Source organism: Zootoca vivipara, chromosome 2 (assembly GCF_963506605.1).
Source record: "Zootoca vivipara chromosome 2, rZooViv1.1, whole genome shotgun sequence".
NCBI lineage: Eukaryota > Metazoa > Chordata > Lepidosauria > Squamata > Lacertidae > Zootoca > Zootoca vivipara.
The window spans coordinates 119,845,158-119,869,813 of record NC_083277.1 but is presented as its reverse complement, the minus strand read 5'-3'; the positions used below and the strand labels follow the sequence as shown (position 1 = coordinate 119,869,813).

At 48.3% G+C, this 24,656-nt stretch overlaps 2 protein-coding genes across 7 annotated transcripts in view; one reads left to right on the top strand and one right to left on the bottom strand.

Moving 5' to 3' along the window:
- NCKAP5L (NCK associated protein 5 like) overlaps positions 1–23,382 on the top strand; it is a 60,358-nt gene extending 36,976 nt beyond the window's left edge. For all 4 annotated transcript variants that reach the window (XM_035101257.2, XM_060272140.1, XM_035101220.2 and 1 more), the window contains 6 exons: positions 619–2,702; positions 5,114–5,276; positions 5,953–6,031; positions 14,618–14,938; positions 15,225–15,364; positions 15,679–23,382. In XM_035101257.2, the coding sequence (XP_034957148.2) occupies positions 619–2,702; positions 5,114–5,276; positions 5,953–6,031; positions 14,618–14,938; positions 15,225–15,364; positions 15,679–15,915 (3,024 nt within the window). In that variant the 3' untranslated portion in view covers positions 15,916–23,382. The remainder of the gene's footprint in view (positions 1–618; positions 2,703–5,113; positions 5,277–5,952; positions 6,032–14,617; positions 14,939–15,224; positions 15,365–15,678) is intronic.
- Positions 23,093–24,656, bottom strand: part of TMBIM6 (transmembrane BAX inhibitor motif containing 6) — a 23,190-nt gene continuing 21,626 nt past the window's right edge. For all 3 annotated transcript variants that reach the window (XM_035101264.2, XM_035101266.2, XM_035101274.2), the window contains exon 10: positions 23,093–24,628. In XM_035101264.2, the coding sequence (XP_034957155.1) occupies positions 24,605–24,628 (24 nt within the window). In that variant the 3' untranslated portion in view covers positions 23,093–24,604. The remainder of the gene's footprint in view (positions 24,629–24,656) is intronic.

Here is a 24,656-nt window from a genome sequence, read left to right as displayed (position 1 = left end):
CAAGAATAGACGAGCTGTGGCATGAGCTGAAAACATGCTTTGCATGGGTAGGGACCATAGAGCAGTGGTGGAGCACGTGTTTGGTGTGCAGAAGGCCACCGGTTCAGTCACTGGCATCTCCAGGTAAAAGGTTTTTGGGCAGCAGAGTATGGGATGCAGGCAGAGATTGTGACTGGCTTGGACAACCAAACAAGCCAGGATATGCATGGGCACCATGGGCAATTATTTTCCAAATAAGAAAACAGGTCAGGAACTCGGTTAGCCGTAGCTTCCCATGGCATTTGAACCGGGAAACACTGGTTTGAAGGCTCCCAAACAAGCCAGGATATGAAACCATGGTTCCAAGGTGGCCTCCAAATCCTGCTTTGCTTGGAAGCCATTAACCACATTTTTCCTGCTTTGGACCTAACGGGACTCTGGGCAGCTGAGGCTTCCTGACTTGTCTCCTTGCTTGCGCAAAGGGAGGAGCGAAGGGGCTGCGTGTAGGTATGGGAAGTTTGTGAGTATCCTGACATATTAAGCCATGATTTGATCGTCGGAAGATCTATACTGTGTGTGTTTGTGTGTGTGATCTAGAGGCTTTTACACTTTGCCTCTCCCTTTTCTGACTCCCCTCAGGTCATCTCTGAGGAGCAGTGTGCTGGTACTCCAGGGCCCAATCCCCAGTCCTTGGAAGCCCTGTCCCCGTTCCTGCGCAAGAAGGCCCAGATCCTGGAGGTGCTTCGCTCGCTGGAGGAGATGGACCCCCTGCTTGCCTTCCCCTCCCCTTGGAGAGAGCCTGGGCAAGTGGGCTCTCCAGAAGGGGTGACTGCCGAAGCCTGGCCCTGCCTGCTGCTGGCGCAGGGGGAAGGTGGACCTGGGCAGCCTCCTCCGAAAGGAGAGGGCAGCTCCTCCTCCTCATCGGACGAGGCTGGCGAAGGCGACCCCCCAGAGAAAGGACACCCCGGGCAGGTGCTGCTGAGCACTCTGGCCGAGCACAAGCTGGACTTGGGCGACATGGAGACTTACCTGCACCATGTCCTGAGGGAGGCAGGCGACAGCGCTCTGCTCAATGGGGAGCCCAATGGGCCTGGCTCAGTGGAAGCCCCAGGGGGGCAGCTGGGCAGCTACAAGCACATCCAGGCAGTCAGTTGCCTGGAGGCCTTGGGGCCGCCCTCTGCTTGCAGGGAGCCAACTTACCTTGGGGTCTTAGCACCAAGTGAGGGCAAGGACAAGTCCCGCCCAGGCCCGCCCATCCCCTCCCCCTCCAAGGTGCTCAAGTTGCTTAAGATGCCGCCCCCTCTCAGCCCCCAGCTGACCCGCAGCTCCAAAATCCCTTGTCGCAGCAACACCTACGAGGTGTACCACTCCCCAACGCCCAGCCGCAAGGGCTCCCCTGACAGTCCCTTCCCCAGCGACTCTAGCATTGCTGGGGGACACCCTTCTCCCAAGGCTGCCCGGCACCTTCTTCCGGTGCCCCCCAAAGTCACGCCAACCTCTCCAGATCCGTTTGGCTACCACAAGCCTCATGAGTACGAGAATGTCTTAGAGCTGTCCCTCAGCAGTGCCACCAGCCCTCATGCGCACTCCCCCCGAGACGCCAAGCTGGAGGTCCCCGACGCACTCCCGCCCACGTGCCGTTCGGCACCTCTCCGTGCCGTGCCGCCCAGCGACGTCTCGCTCGAGACCTGCCCCTTTTCTGGGGGCCGGGAAAAGCTGGGCCCTGAGAGCAGGCACTCTCCCCCTCTCGCTCGCCGAGCCTCCGAAGGCTCCAAGAAGGTGGCAAACGGGCCAAGCAAGCGGGTGCCTGAGGGAGCCAACATGCCCTTCAAAGAACGGCTCACTGTGCTTGGGAGGCTGAAGGGAGCGGAGGGCAAGGAGTCGGCAGGTTTCGAGAAAGGGAGGGTCCCTGCCCGGCTCTGTGAGCGCACCGAGGGCTTTGCCGAGGCTCACGGCAGGCTGGGCACTGGAAGCAGCAGCCTCAAGCACCATGAGCCATGCCATGGCGGTGACCCAGCCCCTCGGTGCTACTCTTCCCACTCTGTCGGCTCCCGGGGCATTGACCCCGAACACCATGTCTCCAAGAGCCGCTTGTTGGGAACTCCAGGTGCAAGGAACCCTCCAAAGCCCCCGCCACCAGGAAAGAACACAAAGAGTCCTCATGGGAGCCCGACAAAGTTGCCGTCCAAATCCCCAACCAAGGCCTCCGCCCCAGAGTCCAAGCCATGCCAGGCACCAGCCAAGACGCCCACCAGCGTCGGGCGCAAGAACCCGCCTTGCCTGGACTCGGTCAAGGGCAGCAAAGCTGGGCCCCCAGCCAGCATTGAGGAGAAGGTGATGAAAGGTATCGAGGAGAACGTTTTGCGCAGGCACAAAGGAGGGGCGGCAGCAGGTGAGGCGAAGCAGAAGAACTCGAGCAGCCTCGCCAGCTGGTTTGGCCTGCGCAAGAGCAAGCTCCCTGCCCTCAGCCGCAGGCCTGAGGCCCCCAAAGTCAAGGAGGGCAAAATGGTCTCTCGTAGGCTGGAGGCTGAGAGCTTAAACATTTCCAAACTCATGGAGAAGGCGGAGGACCTGCGCAAAGCCCTGGAGGAAGAGAAGGCCTACATCAATGGGTTGGCCTTGGACAAGCCCCGGCCCCACGCCTGCGACACCGGCCACAGTCAGCTGACCCTGATGTATCAGGAGGTGACTGCAGAGAACTTCATGCAGCAGCTGCTCAATAGGTAGGTGACAGAGCGGAAGCCCAGTTCCTGTGAGAGTTATCAACATAGAAGAATAAGTCTTGCTGAGAAAGAATCAGCATGGCTTCTGCAAAAGTAACTCCTCACAAGCTTCTTAAGAGTCCTTTTGAGAGTGCCAATAAGCATGGGGATAGAGGTGATCAGGTAAGCACTTGGGCTTTTGAAAACCTTTTGACAAAGCCTCCCCAACAGCTTCTGAGTAAACCGATCAGTAATGAGTTAGGAGAGAAGGTCCTCTTTTCATAGATTCATAGACTTTGAAGGGACCTTAGCAGTCATTTAGTCCAGGGTCCTGCTCAGTGCAGGATCTGCAGTGCATGATGCAACTAAAATATCCCTGGTAAACAACTGCTTCTGCTTAAATACCGGTACTTCCAGCGAAAGAAAGCATACCAGTTCCTGAGGTAGAATCTGTTTTATGGATTGGTAACTAGTTAAAAGAACAGGATGCCAAGAGTAGAACAGTTACTCTTAGTGGAGGGATGTAAGAAATTGGAGAAGAACATAGGAATAACTTGCTGGATCAGGCCAAAGGTAAATCTAGTTTAGCATCCTTTTCTCACATTGGCCAGCCAGATGCCTGTGGGAAGCCTGCAAGCTAGACAAGGGTGCAGGAACACTCTGCCCACCTACGATTCGCAGCAAATGGTGTTTCTTAGGATCCCCCAAGGATCTTTATTGGGACTGGTGCTTTTTGTCTCATTCATAAATTACCTAAGAGTTGGGGGTGACACCCAGTTGTTCAGAGTGGTAGAAATAAAAATGAATTGCAAAAAAACTCCTGAGTAATCTCTGAAAACTCTGAAAATTTAATGACAGCTGAGGTTCAAAGTAAGTACAGGCAACCTGTTTTGCACTTGTTTGAAGAATTGTGCACACATTGGCCATTTTTGGAGCTGGAAGAGGATGGAACAGGGCCGTGGTGGGCTTCTGCACACTGCCAACTTACGCGATGACCCTGAATGTGCACCCCCCCCCTTGAGATTGGGGGTTGCCTGTAAGTGTAAAGTGATGCAAAGCATTCGAACTTCACATATCTGTTTGTGGGAGTCTAAACTGGCAATGACTCACAAAGAAAGGGATCTTGGGAGTTGTGGTTTACAGCCTGAGGAAGACATCGGCTCAGGATGCAGCAGCTGATCATTAGGAATGGAGCTGAAAATAAAACTCCCAATATAGTAATGTCTTCATGCATGGAATGCTGTGTACAGTTCTTATTGCTGCATCTCAAAAAAAGATAGTGTAGAGCAGGAAAAGGTACATAAAAGGACATCCAGGAGGCTGGAACAGTCTCCTTATAAGGAAAAGTTAATTCATTTAGGACTTTTGAAGAAAAAAAAGGACTCAATTATGCATGGTGTGAAGAAGTTGGGTAGAGAGGTTTCCATCCCTCGTAAATCTAGGACCTGGAGTCATCCGGTGAAGTTGAATGTTGGAAGGTTTAGGACAAACGAACGGCAGTTCTTCACACAGTGCATTGTTAAACCGTGGAATGCACTGCTATAAGAGGTGCAGATGGCCACCAGTTTAAAGGGGGATTAGAAAGATTTGTAGAGGAAAAAGGCCATTGGTGTTTACTAACTATGATGGCTACAAGCCACCTCCAGGATAAGTCACCTTTGATACACAAATGCATGTGACCCAGTGATACTCGGTCATTAAGAAAGAACAGCATGTGCCACTTGTGCATGCACACGAAAGCTCATACCTATGACAAACTTAGTTGGTCTCTAAGGTGCTACTGGAAGGATTTTTTTATTTTGTTTTGACTGCATCAGACCAACACGGCCTGTAGCTAACACAGGACTATTGATTCTCATCAATAGTCTGTATCTCTGCAAAATCTTTACCAAAGTAATCAAATGTTCTGTACCAAACCAAGTTTTTCTGTGACCTGACTTTGAGGAAAGGGCAAATTTGCATTAATGCATATTTCATACAATTTCTGGAACTGAAATCCATGCCCAGCTTTCCCCCTAGGTTCTGATGGTGCACCCGGCAACACCCACAAACCTCCAATCCTCTCTCACAGTCTCAAGGGCCAGAAACTTGCTTCTTTGTATTTATTTTTAAAAACTAAACCAAATTCCAATTTCTACATTTGTGTGATATAGCCACCCTTTCTAGGCAGTCGAGGGTTAATGGCAGAAGAGGCTGTTCTGGGGGAAACTAGTCAGGCTGTGTATGCAGTGAGGTCTGTGATATAAATTTTGATTTCAAATCTTGGGTGGAAAAGCAGGTTTAAAAAACAGGGCAAATGAGACCCTGGTGCATTTTGCTGGGCTATATAGCTCTCTCAAGGAGACAGACATTTCTGGCCTGCAGGGGCTCAGGGTAATGAGGTGCTTTAGGGAGAATATGGGGTCTGCCTTCATCTTTCTCCCCTGTGGCAGGGTGGATGGCAAAGAGGCCCCATTGGAGACTCACCTGGAGCAGAAGAACGAGCTGCAGGGCCTGCAGAGAGGCCTGCATGATGCCAAAGATGCCCGCCTCATCCGGCCTCCACGCAATGGCATTGTTGGCCACCTCCATGCCTGCCAGGAAGCACCTGCCAAGGTGAGCCAGTCGTGACTACCAGAGTCCTCCTGCCTTGGCGCAGTCTCCCTGCTGTCTGGGGCGGGTGTCCTCTCTGGGGGCAGGGCGAGGGACTGAGAACAAATGGAGCCCACCACTCCTGCCCAGCCCCCACTGCTGCTGGAGCGATACCAACCCCAAGTGGCATGAGGTTTACTTGAGAGCCACTGCGACAGAAGCAGCTGTGGCAGCCATGTAAAGGCTGCATTTCCCCCTTCAAACTCAGGCTGCCTGTGTGTTGCTGGGTTTTTTTTAACCAGCTACTTCTGCACCGTGGCAGCTGCCATCAAAATGTACAGTTCTTAAAAAGAGCCCCCTTCTAAAGACCTGCTTGTGACATCAGCATCATTCTGTGCCCTACCTCCTCCTCCTCTCCTCCCCTCCAAGTGGCGAGCGGCTGATGCAAGAGCTGCGTTTTCCAAGACGCAGGCAAAGCGTCCTTGCGCTGCAAATGGTTTCACTCCAAATTATTGAGGGCAAGTCGAGGAAGTGCAGGAGCGCTTCCTCAAGAAAGGCTTTAAAGCTACAATGCTGCACTGGTTTATTTGAGGCTTAAATGTTGGGTGGCCGGGACAGGGGAGGATTACGCCACCCCCCTCCACCTATGCCTGAGTATCTGAGTCCTGCTCACCAGCATCATCTCCCTGCTTCCCTCTAGCTTCGTGATGCAACTTTGCAAGAGGGGATCCCGTCCGATGACAGCCTGGCTGAGTCCGTCACCTCCCAGCACTTTGCAGGTAAGCTTTATGGGATGTCGCCAACCAAGTGTGGCAGGTGGGCATCTTCATTGGAAGGTGCACACAGACTGCTATTCTGTGCTGCTTTTAATTGAGCAGGGTGGAATGGAAAGGGAGAGGAGCCATTCAGGATGGGCCCTCTGAATGAGAGAATACACTCTCATTATAGAAGGACCCACTTTCTAGAATGATTAATGATTGCATTCTTCTCTAATGTGTAATATAGGCCCTATTATTATGATTATTTTTCACAAGGAGAATCAAGCTCAGAGGAGCCTTTTGAGGATATTCCCATAATTCCTTGCAGGCTTCCACAAATTGTGCTCCCTCTGTACACAGGAAATAACTGGCATAAAGAATTGCTTCCTAGAGTGGAAATTAGTGTCTTCTCTGTGCTGAAGAGAAACCTCTTGCAGGAGATCTGGTGGGCCTGTCTCCAGTAACTTTCCCATGAGAAAATCTGCTTAGTAGATTTGAGCCTAACTGTTAAAAGAATTGTGCCCACGTAAATCTAGTTTTTACATTCGGGGCTTAACAACAGGCATATAAAAGAGAGGACGAGATGGTTGGACAGTGTTCTCGAAGCTACGAACATGAGTTTGACCAAACTGCGGGAGGCAGTGCAAGACAGGAGTGCCTGGCGTGCTCTGGTCCATGAGGTCACGAAGAGTCGGACACGACTGAACGACTAAACAACAACAACAACAACAACATTCGGAGCTTAACTTTTAAAAATTTATATTAGGCTTTGGATTTGTGACGAAAAGTGGTAATTCAATTTTTTTAAATAAATGAATTTCATAGAGCAAGTCCTGCTTGCTTCTTGTCAGGGAGGTTGCTGGCTACCCTGGAGCAACGACACTCCAAACCATCTTGTCTTTAAGACTTTTATTGTGAAAGTTATTTACAGTGCAAGAGCTTCATGAAAACATGTCTACTCAGTACTATCAGATTCTCCCAATGGCGCTTTTTGGCTCCTCCCCCAGCAGAGTAGTTTGGGGACCCCAAATCTCTGCCCCCTGCGTTTGCAAGCCGCTGATCACCTCAGTTCCGGGGTGAATTTGAAAGGACGCCGCTCTGCTGTTTCCCCCCCCCCCCGCTAGAAACCTCTGCTGGCCCTCCTCCCTTGCTGGTATCACAGGCTGGAGGCTGTGCTCTTGGATGCTGCCTGAGCCCAGCCCCACTCCACTCATTTCCTCCTTCCTGTCTCCTGCCCCTCCGCTGTCGTCAGAGCCGTTCAAAGAACTAGATTTGGTGAGGGGTGGCTGTTCCCTGTAAGCCCACCCCCTTACACTTCTAATTCTGATTTAAGAAGGGAATAGCACTGAATCAAGGCTGTGTTAAAACAGATGATAACTGTTTGTGTGAATGCGGTTGGCGTATGTGTTCCTGGGATTTTATGGCTAATTCTAGGAGAAAAGAAGATCTATGAGGTCCTAAGCAGACAAATGGTTGGCCTAGGTTCCAGCTCAAGGATGCTGGAGAGGGGAGAAGACCGGAGGGGAACTCCTACCTTTTTTAAGTAGTCCTTAAACTAAGATTTGCAGAATCATAGAATTGTAGAATTGGAAAGGGACCCCAAGGAACATAGAATGATAGAATCATAGAGTTGGAAGAGACCACAAGGGCCATCCAGTCCAACCCCCTGCCAAGCAGGAAACGCCATCAAAGCATTCTTCACATATGCCTGCCAAGCCTCTGCTTAAAGACCTCCAAAGAAGGAGACTCCACCACACTCCTTGGTAGCAAATTCCACTGCCGAACAGCTCTTACTGTCAGGAAGTTCTTCCTAATGTTTAGGTGGAATCTTCTTTCTTGTAGTTTGAATCCATTGCTCCGTGTCCGCTTCTCTGGAGCAGCAGAAAACAACCTTTCTCCCTCCTCTATATGACATCCTTTTATATAGTTGAACATGACTATCATATCACCCCTTAACCTTCTCTTCTCCAGGCTAAACATACCCAGCTCCCTAAGCCGTTCCTCATAAGGCATCGTTTCCAGGCCTTTGACCATTTTGGTTGCCCTGGACACGTTCCAGCTTGTCTGTATCCTTCTTGAACTGTGGTGCCCAGAACTGGACACAGTACTCCAGGTGAGGTCTGACCAGAGCAGAATACAGTGGTACTATTACTTCCCTTGATCTAGATGCTATACTCCTATTGATGCAGCCCAGAATTGCATTGGCTTTTTAAGCTACTGCATCACATTGTTGACTCATGTCAAGTCTGTGGTCTACCAAGACTCCTAGATCCTTTTCACATGTACTGCTCTCAAGCCAGGTGTCTCCCATCCTGTATTTGTGCATTTCATTTTTTTTGCCCAAGTGTAGTACTTTACATTTCTCCTTGTTAAAATTCATCTTGTTTGCTTTGGCCCAGTTGTCTAATCTGTTAAGGTCATTTCGAAGTGTGATCCTGTCCTCTGGGATATTAGCCACCACTCCCAATTTGGTGTCGTCTGCAAACTTGCTCAGGATGCCCTCAAGCCCATCATCCAAGTCATTGATAAAGATGTTGAATAAGACTGGGCCCAAGACAGAACCCTGTAGCACCCCACTAGTCACTTCTATCCTGGATGAAGAGGAGCCTTTGGGTTCGGTCAGTCAGCCAGTTACAAATCCACTGAATGGTAGCATTGTCTAGACCGCATTTTACCAGCTTCTTTACAAGAATATCATGGGGCACCTTGTCAAAGGCCTTGCTGAAATCAAGATAGGCTATATCCACAGTGTTCCCTTCATCTACCAGGCTTGTAATTCTGTCAAAAAATGAGATCAGATTAGTCTGACATGACTTATTTTCCAGAAACCCATGCTGACTTTTAGTGATCACAGAGTTTCTTTCTAGGTGCTCACAGACCGTTTGCTTAATGATCTGCTCTAGAATCTTTCCTGGTATTGATGTCAGGCTGACTGGGCGGTAATTGTTTGGGTCCTCTCTTTCCCCCTTTTTGAAAATAGGGACAACATTTGCCCTCCTCCAGTCTGCTGGAACTTCGCCTGTTCTCCAGGAATTTTCAAAGATTATTGCAAGTGGTTCTGAAATCACCTCTGCCAGTTCTTTTAATACTCTTGGATGTAGTTCATCTGGCCCTGGGGACTTGAATACATCTAAACTAGCCAAGTATTCTTGTACTACCTCCTTGCTTATTCTGGGCTGTGTTTCCCCTGCTGAATCATCTGCTCCATATTCTTCAGGTCGGGCATTGTTGTTGTTTTTAAGATAAGATATCTTTATTGTCATTGTCCCCTTGCGGGAACAACGAAATTACTCGGTTGCTTAATCCAAAATTACAAAAACCTAATTAAAAACAGTAAATATAATACAAAATAACAAGTAAAATAAGATGACTTCAAAGTCCAGGCTTTCCATTTAAGGCCAAAATTGCTCTAGAGAAGAAACTGTTCCTGAGACGGCTCGTTCTTGCCTGCATTGTTCTATATCTCCGTCCCGATGGCAGGAGCTGAAAGAAATGGTGACCAGGGTGCGTTGGATCTCTTGATATATCTAGTGCTTTTCTATGGCACCTGGTGGTGTAAATTTGTTCTAAGGTGGTGAGTGAGCAGCCAATAATGCTCTCTGCTGTTTTAATAATTCTACACAGCCCTGCTCTGTCCTGGGAAGTACAGCTTCCGTACCACACACATAAACCGTATGTGAGCACGCTCTGTATGGCACAGTGATAGAAGGCAAGCAGCAGCTTTTGTGGAATATGGTTTTTCCTTAAAATTCTCAAAAAATACAGTCTCTGCTGCGCCTTCTTCACAAGCCTCCTTGTATTAACTCTCCAGGACAGATCCTCCTGTAACTCAATGCCTAGAAAGCTAAACGTTGTTACCCTCTCCACACAAATTCCGTCAATCAAAAGTGGCTGGACCTCATTCTTCTGTCTCCTAAAGTCCACCACAAACTCCTTAGTTTTCTTTGTATTTATGAGCAAGTTGTTGACTCTGCACCACTCTGTCAGCCGCTCCACCTCATCTCTATACTCAGTTTCACCCTCCTTATCAGAGATGAGCCCGATCACAGTTGTGTCATCTGCAAATTTTGACAACCCTATTTCTAGGGTAGGCAGTGACACAATCATACATATAAAGAGTATAAAGGAGTGGACTAAGCACGCATCCTTGTGGTGTTCCTGTGTTAGTCCTAAGCATGTTAGACATATAAGGGCCCAACCGGACCCTCTGGGAGCAATCTGAGAGAAAGTCCAGTATCCACCCACAGAGTGATAGCGGGAGCCCCAGATTTCCCAATTTAGTTATCAGACGTCGCGGTAGAATGCTGAGCTGAAATCTACAAAAAGCAGTCTGGCGTAGCTCCCCCGCTGCATCCTCTGTTGATCTTTTCGTTTTGTAGGCAAATTTGGAGAAGACTGTGGCAAAGAAGGCATTGAGGAGTTCTGCCCTTTCTCTATCCCCTGTTCACATTTCACCATCTTCTCCTCTAAGTGACCCCACTGTTTCCTTGTTCTTCCTTTTACGGACATACCCATAAAAGCCCTTTTTGTTGCTTTTAACCTCTCTAGCAAGCCTGAGTTCATTCTGTGCTTTAGAGGAATCTGTTCAACCTTATGCTCTTGGCTGAGTTTGACATCCAACAAATATCAGGATAGTTGAAATCCCCCATTACTACTATCTTACTTCCTTAATTCAGCTTGGCTTGGGGATCTATAGTAAACTCCCACAATGAGATCACTGTTATTTTTCTCTCCCTTAATTTTGACCCAGATACTCTCAATTTGGCTTTGAAGTTTTAAATCCTGGATCTCTTCACAGGTATACACATCCCTGACATGTAACGCTACTCCTCCTCCTTTCCTGTTTGGTCTATTTATCTGAAATAGATTGTATCCCTCTATTTCTACATTCCAATCATGAGACTCATCCCACCAGGTTTCAGTGATGCCTATTATGTCGTATTTAGTTTGTTGTACCAAGAGCTCAAGTATACAGACATTGAAGACCATTGATCATTCCCCCATGTCTCTTATTTAAGGATATTTTCCTCCCACCACTAGGTCTGCGTGCTGTTTGCTCCATTTGGTCCTTGACATTTGGCCGATCATCTTCAGCACTTGGTAGACTCCTACCTTCAGGACCACTGTCTCCCTCCCCCACATAAGTCAGTTTAAAGCTCTCCTGATGAGTTTTTTTAGTTTCATGGCAAAAACATTCCTCCCAACTTTTGTGAGGTGCAGCCCATCACTTGGCAGAAGTCCATCTTCAAGAAACTGCAGACCGAGGCTTCCGGTCTACCGCGCTGGTGGAGAGGCGCAGAAACCTTGAGCTCTGAAGTTTCTGGCATTGCGGGGGGGGGGGGAATTCCACGGGAGCCACACGGATCCCCACAAGAACCCCGGGTAGAGCGTCCCAGGGGCGGAAAAGCCCGGCAGAGCTCCAAAGGCGACTCCTCCGCTGCCCGGGAAGCTCGTTAGAGCCCCCGAGAGCCAGCGGAGTGGCAGTCGCGGGAACCATTTTGGGCGCCATCATTACCTCCACGAAGCTCCATGCCTACAGCCTGCAAGCGGTGGATTCTTCCTGCAAAAAGATTAGATCTGGACCAAGTAAGTAAAAACTTTACGATTTGGACTAAGAATTTGTCGCTGGGAGGAGGCTTAAAAGGGAAGTCAGCCCCCCCAATTGAGTAATGGATGATGCAGTAAAGCTATGGAAAGCTCAGAAATTTACTCTTAAAAAAACATTTTCCTGATGCAGAGTAAGGGAAAAAGACAAAGTGCACTTAAATCTCTGCAAAAGACTGTGATTTGACAAGGGGAAACCCCCCTGTGAACTTGGAGTCGGGTCAAAGGAAGGATCGGCTAGCCGTCTTTGTGACGTCACAATACAAAAGAATGTGTCTGTCTGTGAGACTGAGACTGAGAGCTGTAGATAAATAAAAGAGGAACTTTTAAAAGCAAACCTCAAGGCTGCTCAGTGCTGAATTTGAGTTTGACTGTTAAGAGAAAATGTAAAGAAATAGAGGTTGGATCCAGTTCAGACGGGATTTTATTCCTTTTGCACTTGGAAAATACAAAACAAGGACAATAATAACACCACTTCCTGCCTGCTATAATCATGGAAGAGCACCAACAGGTTGGAAGAGAAGGTTCTGGATTGTGAGAAGAAGAGCACACAGTGGGACTTGATCCTGACAACAATTTTGGAAATGAAAGAGGAGATTCGTAACCCTAAAGTTGTTCTAACATGCATGGATGAGAGGACTGATGAATCAACAGAACTGAATTTTGAAACAGATGAAATATTTGAACTTAGAGAGGAAGAAAAGGGAGAAGAGGAAAGACCAGAAGAAGACGCATGCTGTGATGTGACTTTTGGGGAAACTTTGGAAATGGCAGAGGAGAACCATAATTTTGAAGGAAATGCAACAATTACGGGAGAACAGACTGCTGAACCAACAGAATGGATTTTTGAGACGGACGAGGATGAAGAAGAAATCACTTTCACCGGTGGGAGGGGTGAAACAGGGAAGGGTTGTGATTCAAAAGCCCCCCCAAAAGGGGAAAAATAAAAAGGTTGTCACCTCAGTGAGAGAGGGGGAGAAGGAAGTAGGAGGGGGGCAGAAAGAGAATGAGATGGAAAATAAAGTGTTGGGAATACAGCAGAGGGGGAAGGGTTCAGCAAAATTTAGATTGGGACAGAGCAGGAGTGGGGTGAGGGGGAATTGTGCTAATTTTTATTGGTTGGTAAAACAGGGTTTGAACTCGGAAAGTATTAAGGAGCTGGCTGAAATCTCTGGAGACACCGATTCCAAGGAAAGGGGGTAGATTTAGTTTTGAGAGTGGGAACAAAAAGGGGGTAAAAGATTTTGAAAATTAGTTTGAATATTTTTGGGTAAAAGGGTAATTAAGGTAAAGATTGGGTAATTAAGGTAAAGAGAAGCATGAAGGGTTAATGGTTAAAAAGAAGTTATAATGTGGAAGAAAGAATGTAATTTTAGAGTGGGAAACTGCAATAATTAGTGAATTATAAAGAACTCAAGAAGGGGGAATGAGGAAGTCCAAAATGTTTAGATTTGAAATTGAAAAAATATGATTATGTCTTTTTATTATTTTCATGGGTTTTCTCTTTCCATTTTTCTTCACTCTTTTATATAAATTGATTAAGAATTATCTATAAATAAGAGAGCTAAGATGTATCTTTATGATGTTTAGTTAAGATTCTGGAAATGTTATGAGTTAACTATAAAAGAATGGTAAGGAAGATAAGTGAAGAACAATGAAGAAACAAGACGTGATGATATTGTTCTATATTTCTGTACTTTTTAAAAAGTTTTTGTCTTTTCTTTTCTTTTTTGTTTTTGTTTTCTCTCTTTTTGTGTAAAATCCAATAAAAATTATTTTTTTAAAAAAAAGAAACTGCAGACCGTGATCTAAGAATCCAAACCGTTCCTGTTTGCACCATTTGCGAAGCCAGTTGTTCACATCCCCTATTTTTCCCTTTCTCCCTGGGCCATGTCGTTCAACTGGGAGGACAGATGAGAAGACAATTTGTGCATTTAATTTCTTCAACTTCCTGCCCAGAGCCTCATAATCACTTTTGATCTTCTGAAGGCTATGGCTTGCAGTGTCATTGGTTCCCACATGAACCAAAAGGAAAGGGCATTTGTCAGTGGGTTTTATGATTCCTTGCAGCCGTTCTGCTACATCTTGGATCTTGGCCCCAGGGAGACAGCACACCTCTCGAGACGCCTTATCAGGCCCACAGATCACTGCTTCTGTACCCCTCAGTAGGGAATCCCCTATCACCACGCCTCCTCATAGGCTTGGTCGGGATTCTTCCATGTGCTGTCCCTTCCAAGGTTACCTGCATATTCCCGGAGGACTGACTTTGCTGCTCATCTTCATATTCCTGATCAACTGTGATGAGGGAGAGATCTTCAAATGGAGTCTGTTCCTCGTCTTCCATGTTAAGGGAGAGCACTTCAAAACGGTTGTGTACTTCTAAACACTCAGAGCGATGCCTGGGCCTTCTACTTCTATGAGTCACATTCCTCCATACATCTGGCTCCTGTGTTGGGGAACTGACCTTCTTCTCAAGGATGTCCCCTGTCTCCTCCTTGGTGCAGACAGTGTGCTCTGCTGCATCCAGGAAAAGCTCCAGCTCTTTAATTCCCTGGAGCGTAGATACACGGGCCTGAAGCTGCTGGACCTTGTCTTCCAGCAGGGCAACCTTGTCTTCTAGTAGGGCAACCAACTTGCAATTGCTGCAGGTGTAGCTGCCTACCGGTACGTCCTTTGGCAAGATAAAGATGTCATCTGGATCAGGCATAGGCAAACTCGGCCCTTCAGATGTTTTGGGACTAAAACTCCCATCATCCCTAGCTAAAAGGACCAGTGGTCAGGGATGATGGGAGTTGTAGTCCCAAAACATTTGGAGGGCCGAGTTTGCCTACGCCTGATCTAGACGTCCAACAACCTGCAGTGCAGGAATATGCACTTGTCCCATTTGGGGATCAAACTTGCAACCTGGAGCTTTCAATATATAAGCTGTTTGGAGTAGAAAGGGTCAGAATGACAGGTAATCCTTTGACGTGGTTTCTGACTCCACCTGCCTGTGGTCCCCAGGATGCAGCTCCCTGACTCGGACTCTGGACAGTGGCATTGGCACTTTTCCGCCGCCAGACTACTGCCTCGGGATGCCCTGCAAGAACGTGCCTAAACCCAGGCCCCGACTTGACCCTCCGTCAGCCGGCCCTTTCCCAGCTAGAGGCCCTCCGCCTGTCACCCGGGTGCCCCGCAAGGCCCGGACGTTGGAGAGGGAGGTGCCCAGCGCAGAGGACCTGCTGGGCCCTAGCAAGCACCAAAGCATGCCAGCTTTCCACGGCGTCTTAGCCAGTGCCGAGCCACCCCGCAGACACTGGGATCGCAGAGATCGCTGCCCAGGAGGTTTGTATCGTCCAGAAGGGGTGAGCAACGGGAAGGGGGACAACTGTTGGTCTGTATTGTTTTTTAATGTGTTGTAAACAGCTTTGAGATTTTTTTCTTTTAAATCTAAAATGGTATAGAAATGGGGGTGGGGGTGATGATAATGAATTGCTCTGTCCTGTGGGCCCAAATACAGCTTGTCGGGAAAGATGCAGGTGAGCGATCTCTCTGACACCTATTTGTTCGGAAGGAGAATTTGGCTCCACTCCCCACCCTAATGAGTTGCCCCTCCGCTTTCCCCTCTCAGACCTCTGCAATGATCCCAGCAAGCCACGGCATGCCCAGCAGAGCAAGAACTGGACTTTCCCCAATGCCAAAGCATCTGCCACCACTGACCCCTTCCTCTGCTCCCCTCACGGCCTGGAGGGCCTTCATGGTTCTACAATGGTAAGTGAGGGTGGGGTGACTGGGGGAAACCAAGGTGCCCAGCTCAGGCCAGGTGGGGGGAACTTTTGTTCCTACAGACATTACTGGACTGCAACTCCCACCATTCCTAGCCAGCGGCTGTGCTTGCTGGGGGTGATGGAAGTTGTAGTTCAGCAAGATCTGGAGGACAAAGGTTCTCCCTAGCTTGTTTAGGCCATGCCTCACTCTAGCCCTGGCTTCCAGATGGAGCTTTCAGTCCACTTCCACCCCTGCCATCCATTGGCACATTCCTCTGCTCCTAAGCAGCCTTGCCTTGCTGCTCTCTGTATCTGCAGGGCTCTGCTTGCAGCGTTGTCGAAAGGAGGCGGGCCTCGTCGGATGGGCCTCAGGCCTCGCCGGCCTTCAGCACCAGCAGCAGCCGCACCCCCAGCGCATCTGACGTGGGCGAAGAGGGCAGCACGGAGGCCCATTCCAGGGATATGGGCCCAGAAGGGCAGCCAGGCCTGGAGAACTCGGAGTCCCTGAGCGACTCTCTTTATGACAGCTTGTCCTCGTGCGGCAGCCAGGGTTGAGCATGGCGGGAGGGGGGGGCGGAAAGGGGCACAGGTTTCTCGATGTGACACCGCCACGTGCTGCCACCTCCTGGTGCTTTGGAGGGCCAAATGCTTGCCCATGGGATCCTGCTTGATTCTCCCAAACCAAATCTTGGCCCTGCACCAGAGCACAGTGATGTGTCTTCCACACCCAGCGCCTCCTACCTGCCCCCCCTCCCCAAAAGAAGGAAATGGGACCATGACACCAGGAGGCTTCTCTGCCCAAGAGAAGAAACGGGTCCAAGGAGGTAATGGAGAGTGATAGTCATGCACATGGACTCTTGCTGAACGCCATTAGGTCCGCTTAGCTTATGGGGGGTGGGGGTCCTGGGTCCTGCGCATCTAAAATGGCGACCCTTTGGTTGAAGCACGGGAGATGGGGGTGGGATCTGTCTTTATTTTGCTTGAACCCATGGCCACTTTATTCGGCTCGTAAATTCACTGTGAGAGGCGTTGGATCCAAGAAAAATCTGTTCTGGAGTTGAGGTGTTCTGAGTAGAGCTGTGTTTGCCAACCTGGTGCCCTCTAGGTGCTTTGGACTACAACTCCCATCATGCCTTCCTGGTGGCTGTGCTGGCTGAGTTGGTGGGCGTTGTGGTTCAAAACATCTGGCAGGCCTCCAGGTTGGAGCAGAGGGTGTTCTCTTGAAAGGGTCGGCCATTGCAAGGGTGGGTTGTCTGTCCAGAGCTTGCACAAGTGCAATATCCTCACCCCCTTGGCCCCCATTTTGCAGGTGAAGGTTGCCTGAGCCTCTTAAGCTGCCCCTTTTACCTCATTGGCTGAGCGTATTACCTTCTCTGCCTTTTGCCACTTGGAGAGCATGTGCGACTTTGCTAAATCCAGCATTTCTCACCACCCAGGAAGAGGCATAGGGCTCCTCACTCGGTTACATGTGGGGTTACATGTAGGGTTATCTTCATTCGCTCTCCTCCTCCTCAGATTTCATGAAGTAGGCTCTTCTTCCCCAGTGGAACCAACTGGGCAGGATGCTTCTTATCCAGAACCTCACATGCCCAGGACTTAACACTTCTGTGGGTTTCAGGAATGGCTAGCTGGCTTCCTCACTCCCCATCCCTTCCTTGTATTTTCCCCCTTTAAATGTTAAGTTTCTAATGTTGCTGTTTTAGTTTCCACACGTTCAGGCCCCCTCTTCTCTCCTTTCCCTGTTTTTAAAGGAGCCTCACATGGTTCCCCAGATGGTGCTATTTTGCTGTGTACAGGTCCCTTTCCTTACAAGTCTTCCTTGCGTTGTCCTTTTTAAAAAATAAAAAAATGTTTTTTAAAAAACAACAACAAAACATTAAGGTGTCTTTTGCTCCTCTACTTATTTATATAAGTTATTGTGAAATGAGGCTGTTTATTGTCTTTTGATCTCCCAGGAAATAAAGGGGTAAAAAGTGTGTGTGTGTTGGATTGGATACATGGATTTTGGGGAAACAACTTGCACAGCATTCTCCCCTGGTGCCTTTTCTCTTTCCTGAAAAGGGCCTCTCATTCCACTAAAGCGGTATGTTTCTGTACCTTTTGATACCATCCCCCCCCCCAATTCCAGTTTAAAATGATGTTTTTTTCAGTCTGCTCCCAGAAGAACAGGTTCACATCCTTCTTGCACCTTATCACTACTAATACACATCCCTGACCACATGCATGGACGTCTACATGTATACAGTAGCAGCAGCAAGCATGGTTTCTAAAATATTGGACCTGGAGTTGTAGAACACCCTGGGGGATGTTGCCTTGCCACCCCAGTTACAGGCCACAGGGTGGTGGGGAGATAGTGTGATAGGACACTGGCTTTTTCACTTTGCATGCAGAAATGAGGTTTAGTTTTAGTATAGAACAGTGGTTCACAGGCGTACATCAGGAGTGGGATGCTAGTAAAATTACTTGTTCCAAAGTGGCAAGGAGGGGCAGGTTCTTGAGTTAGGGCTGCATATTCATGGTTTTGTCGCAGTTCAGGATGAATTCAGGATGGTGCTGGTGGTGTCAGGTGCTTTGAGTTTTGGACAATGTCTTTTAAAAAGCCAGTTTATTTGGGATTAAACTGAGGTTTCCTAAGACAAAGTGGTAAGATCAAGGCATAGGCAAACTTGACCCTCCAGATGTTTTGAGACTACAATTCTCATCATCCCTGACCACTGGTCCTGTTAGCTAGGAATGATGGGAGTTAGAGTCCCAAAACATCTGGAGAGCCAAGTTTGCCTATGCCAGGGTAAGATGGTTTCCATCACAGGCCAGAACGACAGGTGGAGCGGGGCTTGGTGCTATGTGCAGACCTGAAGGAGAGAGTATTCTGGTTCATCTTGCCTTGCAAGTGCAAAAGGGGGGGCTTCTGTGTCACCTGCCCAGGGTGGAAGATTCTGATCTTAAGAAATGCCATTTACTGGCTGGATGTTTTAGCATTTGCGGGGGCCATGTGCCAGGACTAGTTCTTCCATTACCTCACTTGCCTCCTTTATTCTTAGGCTGATTGCAGAGGTTTGACACATGAAATTCTTGGAAGAGAGCAGCCTTAGAAGAGATTCTTCCGAGCCCTTCCTTGCAATAGCAGTTCAAGAGGGAGGGAGCTCCTCTTTCGGAGAACAGCCTCCTCCTCTTCCTGCAGCTCCCTGGTGCTCCCTAGTGACCAGAGGAGCGGCAGTAGCAACTTAGTTGCTTAGCCTTTACATCACTTTCAAAGGACTGCAAATAGAGACTGCCCAGGATTCAAGCTGGCCTGGGCTGCTCACGAGATCTTCAGAGCAGGGATCTGCAGCCGAATCTGTTTAACAATGGCAACGACAAAAATATTCCCCCTGTAATTATGGCTGCTGAAACTAGGGAAATGGGGGCGTAATTAGGAGGAGACTTGGTGAAATTACCGAGTTCAGTTCCGATATGAAACCAATTTCCTTGGCTCAGAGGAACCCTGTTCTTTAATTCTTACTCAAATGGGTCCCCCCCCCCATTACCTCGCCTGGTAGCGCTTCAGGATCTAGTAAAAAACTGCCAACAAGCCCGTGGCTTGGCTGCTGTTGCTTTAAAGCATTGTGGTTTTGAGCAGTAATGCAAGACTGATGGGCTTGGAGCAGAGCTGGATTGTAAAGGCAACTGCTCTGTAGTCACCCCACACACTCTCCCCAAGCATCCCTCCTTTTAATGTCGGTCACAGACAACAGCAGCCTCACATGTATAGTGTGCCTCATTCTTCCTGTGCATCTGGAATGCTGAAAACCTCTGCAGTATTTTCACTGGCTGGAGATCGTCTACATTCATAGTCTGTCTTGGAAATTAAAGGAACAGGAGGATTTGAAAAGTGGGCCTGGTGGCTAACCTTTACACAGTTGAAATTTCAAGGCTGTGTGTTGAGGCAGGAACCATACACTCTGGAGCAATTAAGTTAGCCCCAAGTGGCTTGCGCAAATATACTTGCAATGCGTATGAGGCTTCAAGCAATGTACATTATTCTTTAATTGTTACAAGCCATTAAAGTGACTCTTTATTGGGGGGAAAACAAAGCTAAACTTGTACAGGGCAATACCCTTATTAGGCAAACCAACAAACCACTTTTTCAGTTTTTATCATATGTTTCAGGAAGCTTTTAATGTTTGTTGCTGCTGCTGTTTTCACCTGCATTTCGGTTGGAAGCCACCTAGAGTGGCTGGGGCAACCCAGTCAGATGGGTATAAAAAAAATTATTAGAGAGAGAAGAATTTTGAACTACCTTACAGGCTTGTTGTATCAATCAATCAATCAATCAATCAATCAATCTTTATTATGGTCACAGACCAGCATAAGATAAAAGCATGTGAATAAAATAAAGTGTATAACTTAAAGCGGAAAGGACTTAAAATGTTGTTACAGTATATAGTATAGACAGGATGAACCTAGCTCATATATCTGTATAGCATTGGCAGTGAAAGAAAGACATGTTCCATTGTTTCCAGTTGCCCAGTGCCACATGGGCCTTTTCTCTCCTCATACGGTGTTTTCCTAAAACAGCCTTCTTGGATGGCTGAAGGGAGGACCTGGCAATGGGTCAGAGGGAAAGCCCTTTGCTGTTTTGGAATATCAAGATTGGTTATAGATGGCATTTGGGAGATGAGGTATCTCCTGGTTTCACTGATTAGGAATTTTGGGGACCTGGCCAGATCTGCTTGGTGTTCTGTGTCTTTCACCTGCTGTCTAGAGTTGTCATCATGTTTATCACTGCCTGCTTCCATGTTGTTTGGAAATTGTCCTCAATAGTTAGGGGAGCAAGGCCACACTCTGGCCTCCATTCTTATGAATCCAGTTTCAAGACATATGGCAGCATTGGAGACGTGTTTAGGCACTTGCAGGGGCTGATCTCAAAACTTAAGATTGTACCAGTTCTAGTGGCGCACAATTGGCAGAGGGACCTAGCTGGGCATCATAGAAAAGCTGCATAATCCATTAGGCCTCGAACAGTTTGAGGGCTGCAGGTATATCGTGTCCACCTTCAGTTTTGAGGTACTTAAGTATAGCATTTGTGCTTCTCTGCATGTCCCCTGCACCATGGTCCCCATAAGCTTTTCTGCTCACCCAGAGCTATATAGTGGAACCTCGACTTACATACGATTCCAGTTACGACCTTCAGCAGGTGCTTCGAACTTTCCTCTAGATATGAACAGAGGCCTTGCCCGGAGCTCGCCCGGCCAGCTGTGGGGCAGTGCTGGGGCCTCCGCCACCAGGGAGAGGCCTCCGGTTTGCCGGAGCTCACCCCGCCGGCTGCAGAGCAGCGTTGAGGCCTCTGCTACCAGGGAGAGGGCCCCCACCCCACCCCCAAAGCTGTGGAAGAGGTGCCACCTGCAAGAGGCACAGCAGGGCGCACAGCAGCCCCAAACCCCGCCGAGGAACTAACCTGAGGAAGTCCAGAGAAGAACCTGGCCTGGCAAGAAAAAAAGTGAAACAGCTCTTTACTGACCCTTGTCCCACCCCCAAGCTTGTAGCCAGGTAAGCCTGCCCACCCTCAGTGCATGTGAGGGGGGGGGGAAAGGTTTTTTTTTTTCATCTACAATACTGTCTTATTTATTTTATAGTACAGTGCATTGATTATTGCCTTCATTTTATGGATCTATGGTCTTGTTAGACAGTAAAATCCGTGTTAAATTGCTGCTTTACGGGTGTTTTTTATTGTGTAGAATGGATCAATTCACTTTTCCATTACTTTCTATGGAAAAGTGCGCCTCCACTTACATACGTTTCTCGTTATGACCGGACCTCTGGAACGGATTATGGTTGTAAGCAGAGGTTCCACTTTCCTCAGGTTCTTGAAACAGGTGACCTGCTCAATCTTATGGCCATCGATATACCATAATGAGGTTTGGGCCTTTTGACAAAAAGCATAATTTTGGTTTTCTGGTCATTGAGTTCTAGTTTGCTCTCCTTGCAGTATACTGCCTTAGTATAGGGGTGGGAAACTCAGCCCCTCAATGTGGCCCTTGGGACTCTCCGTGGGCTAGAGCAGCGTTTCTCAACCGCTGTTCCGCGGCACACTAGTGTGCCGCGAGACGCTGGCTGGTGTGCCGCGACATGCGGCGACGAGAAGGGCAATTTGCATTGTCACGTGCCTGGCGGCCGCCAATACACTACGCTGACCCACCGGAAAGGAAGCCGGCCAGGTCACGACGCGGGGCGAGTGCAGCTCTCAACAGCCACCACCACGGGAGGGTGGTTTTAGACAAACTTAAAGAAGCTGGCTGGATGAGCTCAACCTGAAACTTGCTGAGCAAAGGATTGTGCTGGCAGAGAAATCAGCAGCTTGTGAAGCCTTATTACAGGAGATTGCAACCAACACAGCAATTGGCAAGTGTTTCTTACAGTCATAATTATATAGTCAATATAGGGCGGCACAGAGTTAAAATTTTTAACTTCTTTAATGGTGGTGTGCCTCGTGATTTTTTTCATGGAACAAGTGTGCCTTGGCCCAAAAAAGTTTGAGAAACACTGGGCTAGTGCCCTGCTCCAGTCAGCCTTTCAACGGCTTTATGTTTGACTGGAAGGTGTTATTGAACTGGTGTAATGCCTATTGCTTGCCTGAAGTGACATAGTGATAGGCAGGTGGGTGGGCATCTTTTTTGGGTGGCTGGAATGTAGCCCCCATGTACATTTCACCCAGTTTTGCCTCTGACCCCTGCAATATTGCCCATGAGGGTCGGCACACCCCCCCGGCAGTTTCCTGCTGCCCCCATGTTGCCTGCTGCCTGCATAGATCTCATCCTGCAACTTGTACACAGCCAGTTAGTTAGTCCTGTTCAGCACAGCAACTGTTGGAACTTCAGCTTATTTTGGTTAAGGGGCTATATGGTAAATGTTGTATCTTAGCTAACAAGCAAGCTTAGTTAAAGATGCCAAACTGCTTTCCCCCCCAGTTGGGGACGTAACCGTGCATACCACCACCACCACCCTTCCTATTTTTACATTTAAGAGACCTCATAGGAGATACTCTCTAACATTCCCAATTATAGATCTGTGCCTTCCTCTCCTGGAATGGGGCAACTGGACTGACATCCATCTGTTTTGGGGGAGAATGAAGGGGTGAGCCTTTGGGGACAAGTCGAGGTGTTGGAAGGTTGCAGCTCTTGCTAAGAGCTGAGGCAGATGAAGGCACCTGGTTGTGCTGATGCAGATTCACCCAAGGTGTTTCTTCTTTCTGCACTCCTCCTAGCGGTCATTCCTCCTCTGGTAACTACTAGGGATACATCACCTGACTGTATGTCTCTAGGCACTGGGGTTGTCTGGCAGGGCTGTTGTCAGCCTTCAGGTCACATTTGCAGACATCTTTGTATGGGCGAAGCCTCAGGATCCCTGGAGACTTATAGGTGGTGGTGGTGATCCTCCTCCAGAAAGTTAGCAATGAACAAGCTTCCTGGGGGACCAGCTGCCCCCTATATGCCTGATCTTATCCAGCCACATATAGCTTCAAGGTAGTGGCAAGGCACCAACTGTCTTGTCAGCACTTCAAGCCAGCTCACCATTCTACCCTAGAACCGTGCAGAGGGGTTCCACAGTAGACAACATGGAGAGGAGCTGAAGGCTTCCTGAGCAAACAAACTTTGAAAGCCATTTCTATAATTCACAGGCCACTGTGAATTATTGGACCAAAGGAGCCTCAAATACAACAGCCTCAAATACAAAATGAAGAAGTAGAGGTAGGTTAAAGTTTGAGGATTTTTATTTTAATATTTTCCCCGTACAAAGCAAGACAATGTAAATTTCATAGTTGAATCAAAACACCTTTGTTTCTTTAAAAACCCTGTCTCTTCACAGTAGGAGTCGAAATAATGCAGCCAGAGCTGGCCTTCCAATGAGCGACAGAGTTTAGTCATTACTATATTAAAACCTGTTAGTCAAGGTCTCTATAAAGTAGATCTGCTGAAGTTTAGTTCTTGGCACTGGTTCCAGAAAAGAAGGGGGATGGGGAGAGGGAAGGGAAGGGAAACTCTTTACCCAAAGCAAGCAGAGTTGGAGTCTGGCTTCAGGTGCCAAAAGGGCAAGATAAACATCATTTCATTTGCTGGAGGGGAAGGCTCCTTAATGAGCTTGTAAGCTCCAATGCTAAGTGCACAGATGCCACCCTGTCCCATCATGCAGGGGCAGCACGATTATCAAACTGACCTCCCCCACCATTGCATAGCAGTCCACTGTGGCCCCTCCTCCAGACTTTTGACCTACAGGGCCTTGTGCCCAGATGCTCAAAGGAAATAGACAGCTACACACACTTGATGCTGCTTCCTTTTATTAGGTGTAGCTGACCTTGGCTGCTCCGTCCCCCGTCCCGTGCAATTGCAGCAAGTAAACTAGAGCAAGGGACTTTTCCTGCTCAGCAAAACCTACCTACTTTGGGATGCCAAGGCAAAAGAAAAAACTGCAATCACCTAGCTCAAAAAGACTGTGTTGGCAGTTGCTAAAAACCCAAAGGATGGGAGTTCCACCCTAGGACTTCTCACTTACACAAATCAGCTAGTTTTTGCTACCCAGCAGCAGAACTAAATGGGATTTAGGGCGGAGAGTGAGAGAAGCTGGATCAGTTAAGCGCTGGTCCTGGCCGTCTCCTAGGCACCGTCCACAACAAAAGGAGAGCTAGAGTTTGCTTTGCATCCTAACACACCCTTGTGGGTAGCAGCTTGAGCAACGCCAATCTGGGAAGAGCTGCGCAGACCGGTTCAGTTCTTGGGCAAGTGTAGGCACAGTAATTGAATAATTTTAAATGACAGCAGAAATGCTCCCAGGGCATCAAGGCATGTGCCAGTTATGGTGGAAGAAAGGTCAGTGAAGAGGAGGAGGGAGCTTGGGCTGCAAAGTAAGAAAACTTGTGGGATCACTGCCAATATGCTAGGCCTGACTAATAGCAGGGCCTGATGGATTGGGGTGGGGGTGGGGGAAGCTTTTGGGTGTTTATGTACGATATGTACAGAAGTGGAGCAAAGCCAGACTCCAGGATTAGGATCAGCCAGTCAGCTTTTTCAAAAGGCTCCAAAACCTCGAGAAAAACCCCCAACAACGACCCAATTTCCATAAAGTATGAAAGTGTCACAGATGCTTCTCATTCACACAGAACAAACAGAGGGACACCTTTAATGCAGGTCAGATTGGGAGGAAACGAGAAAGAGACAAAAGGGGGGAAGGGCAAGAGAAAGGAAGCCCCACACAGGCACCTGCTGTCCCTTCACTTCTCTTTCTTCTTCTTGTTCTGAAAGAAAGGGACAACACCACATCAG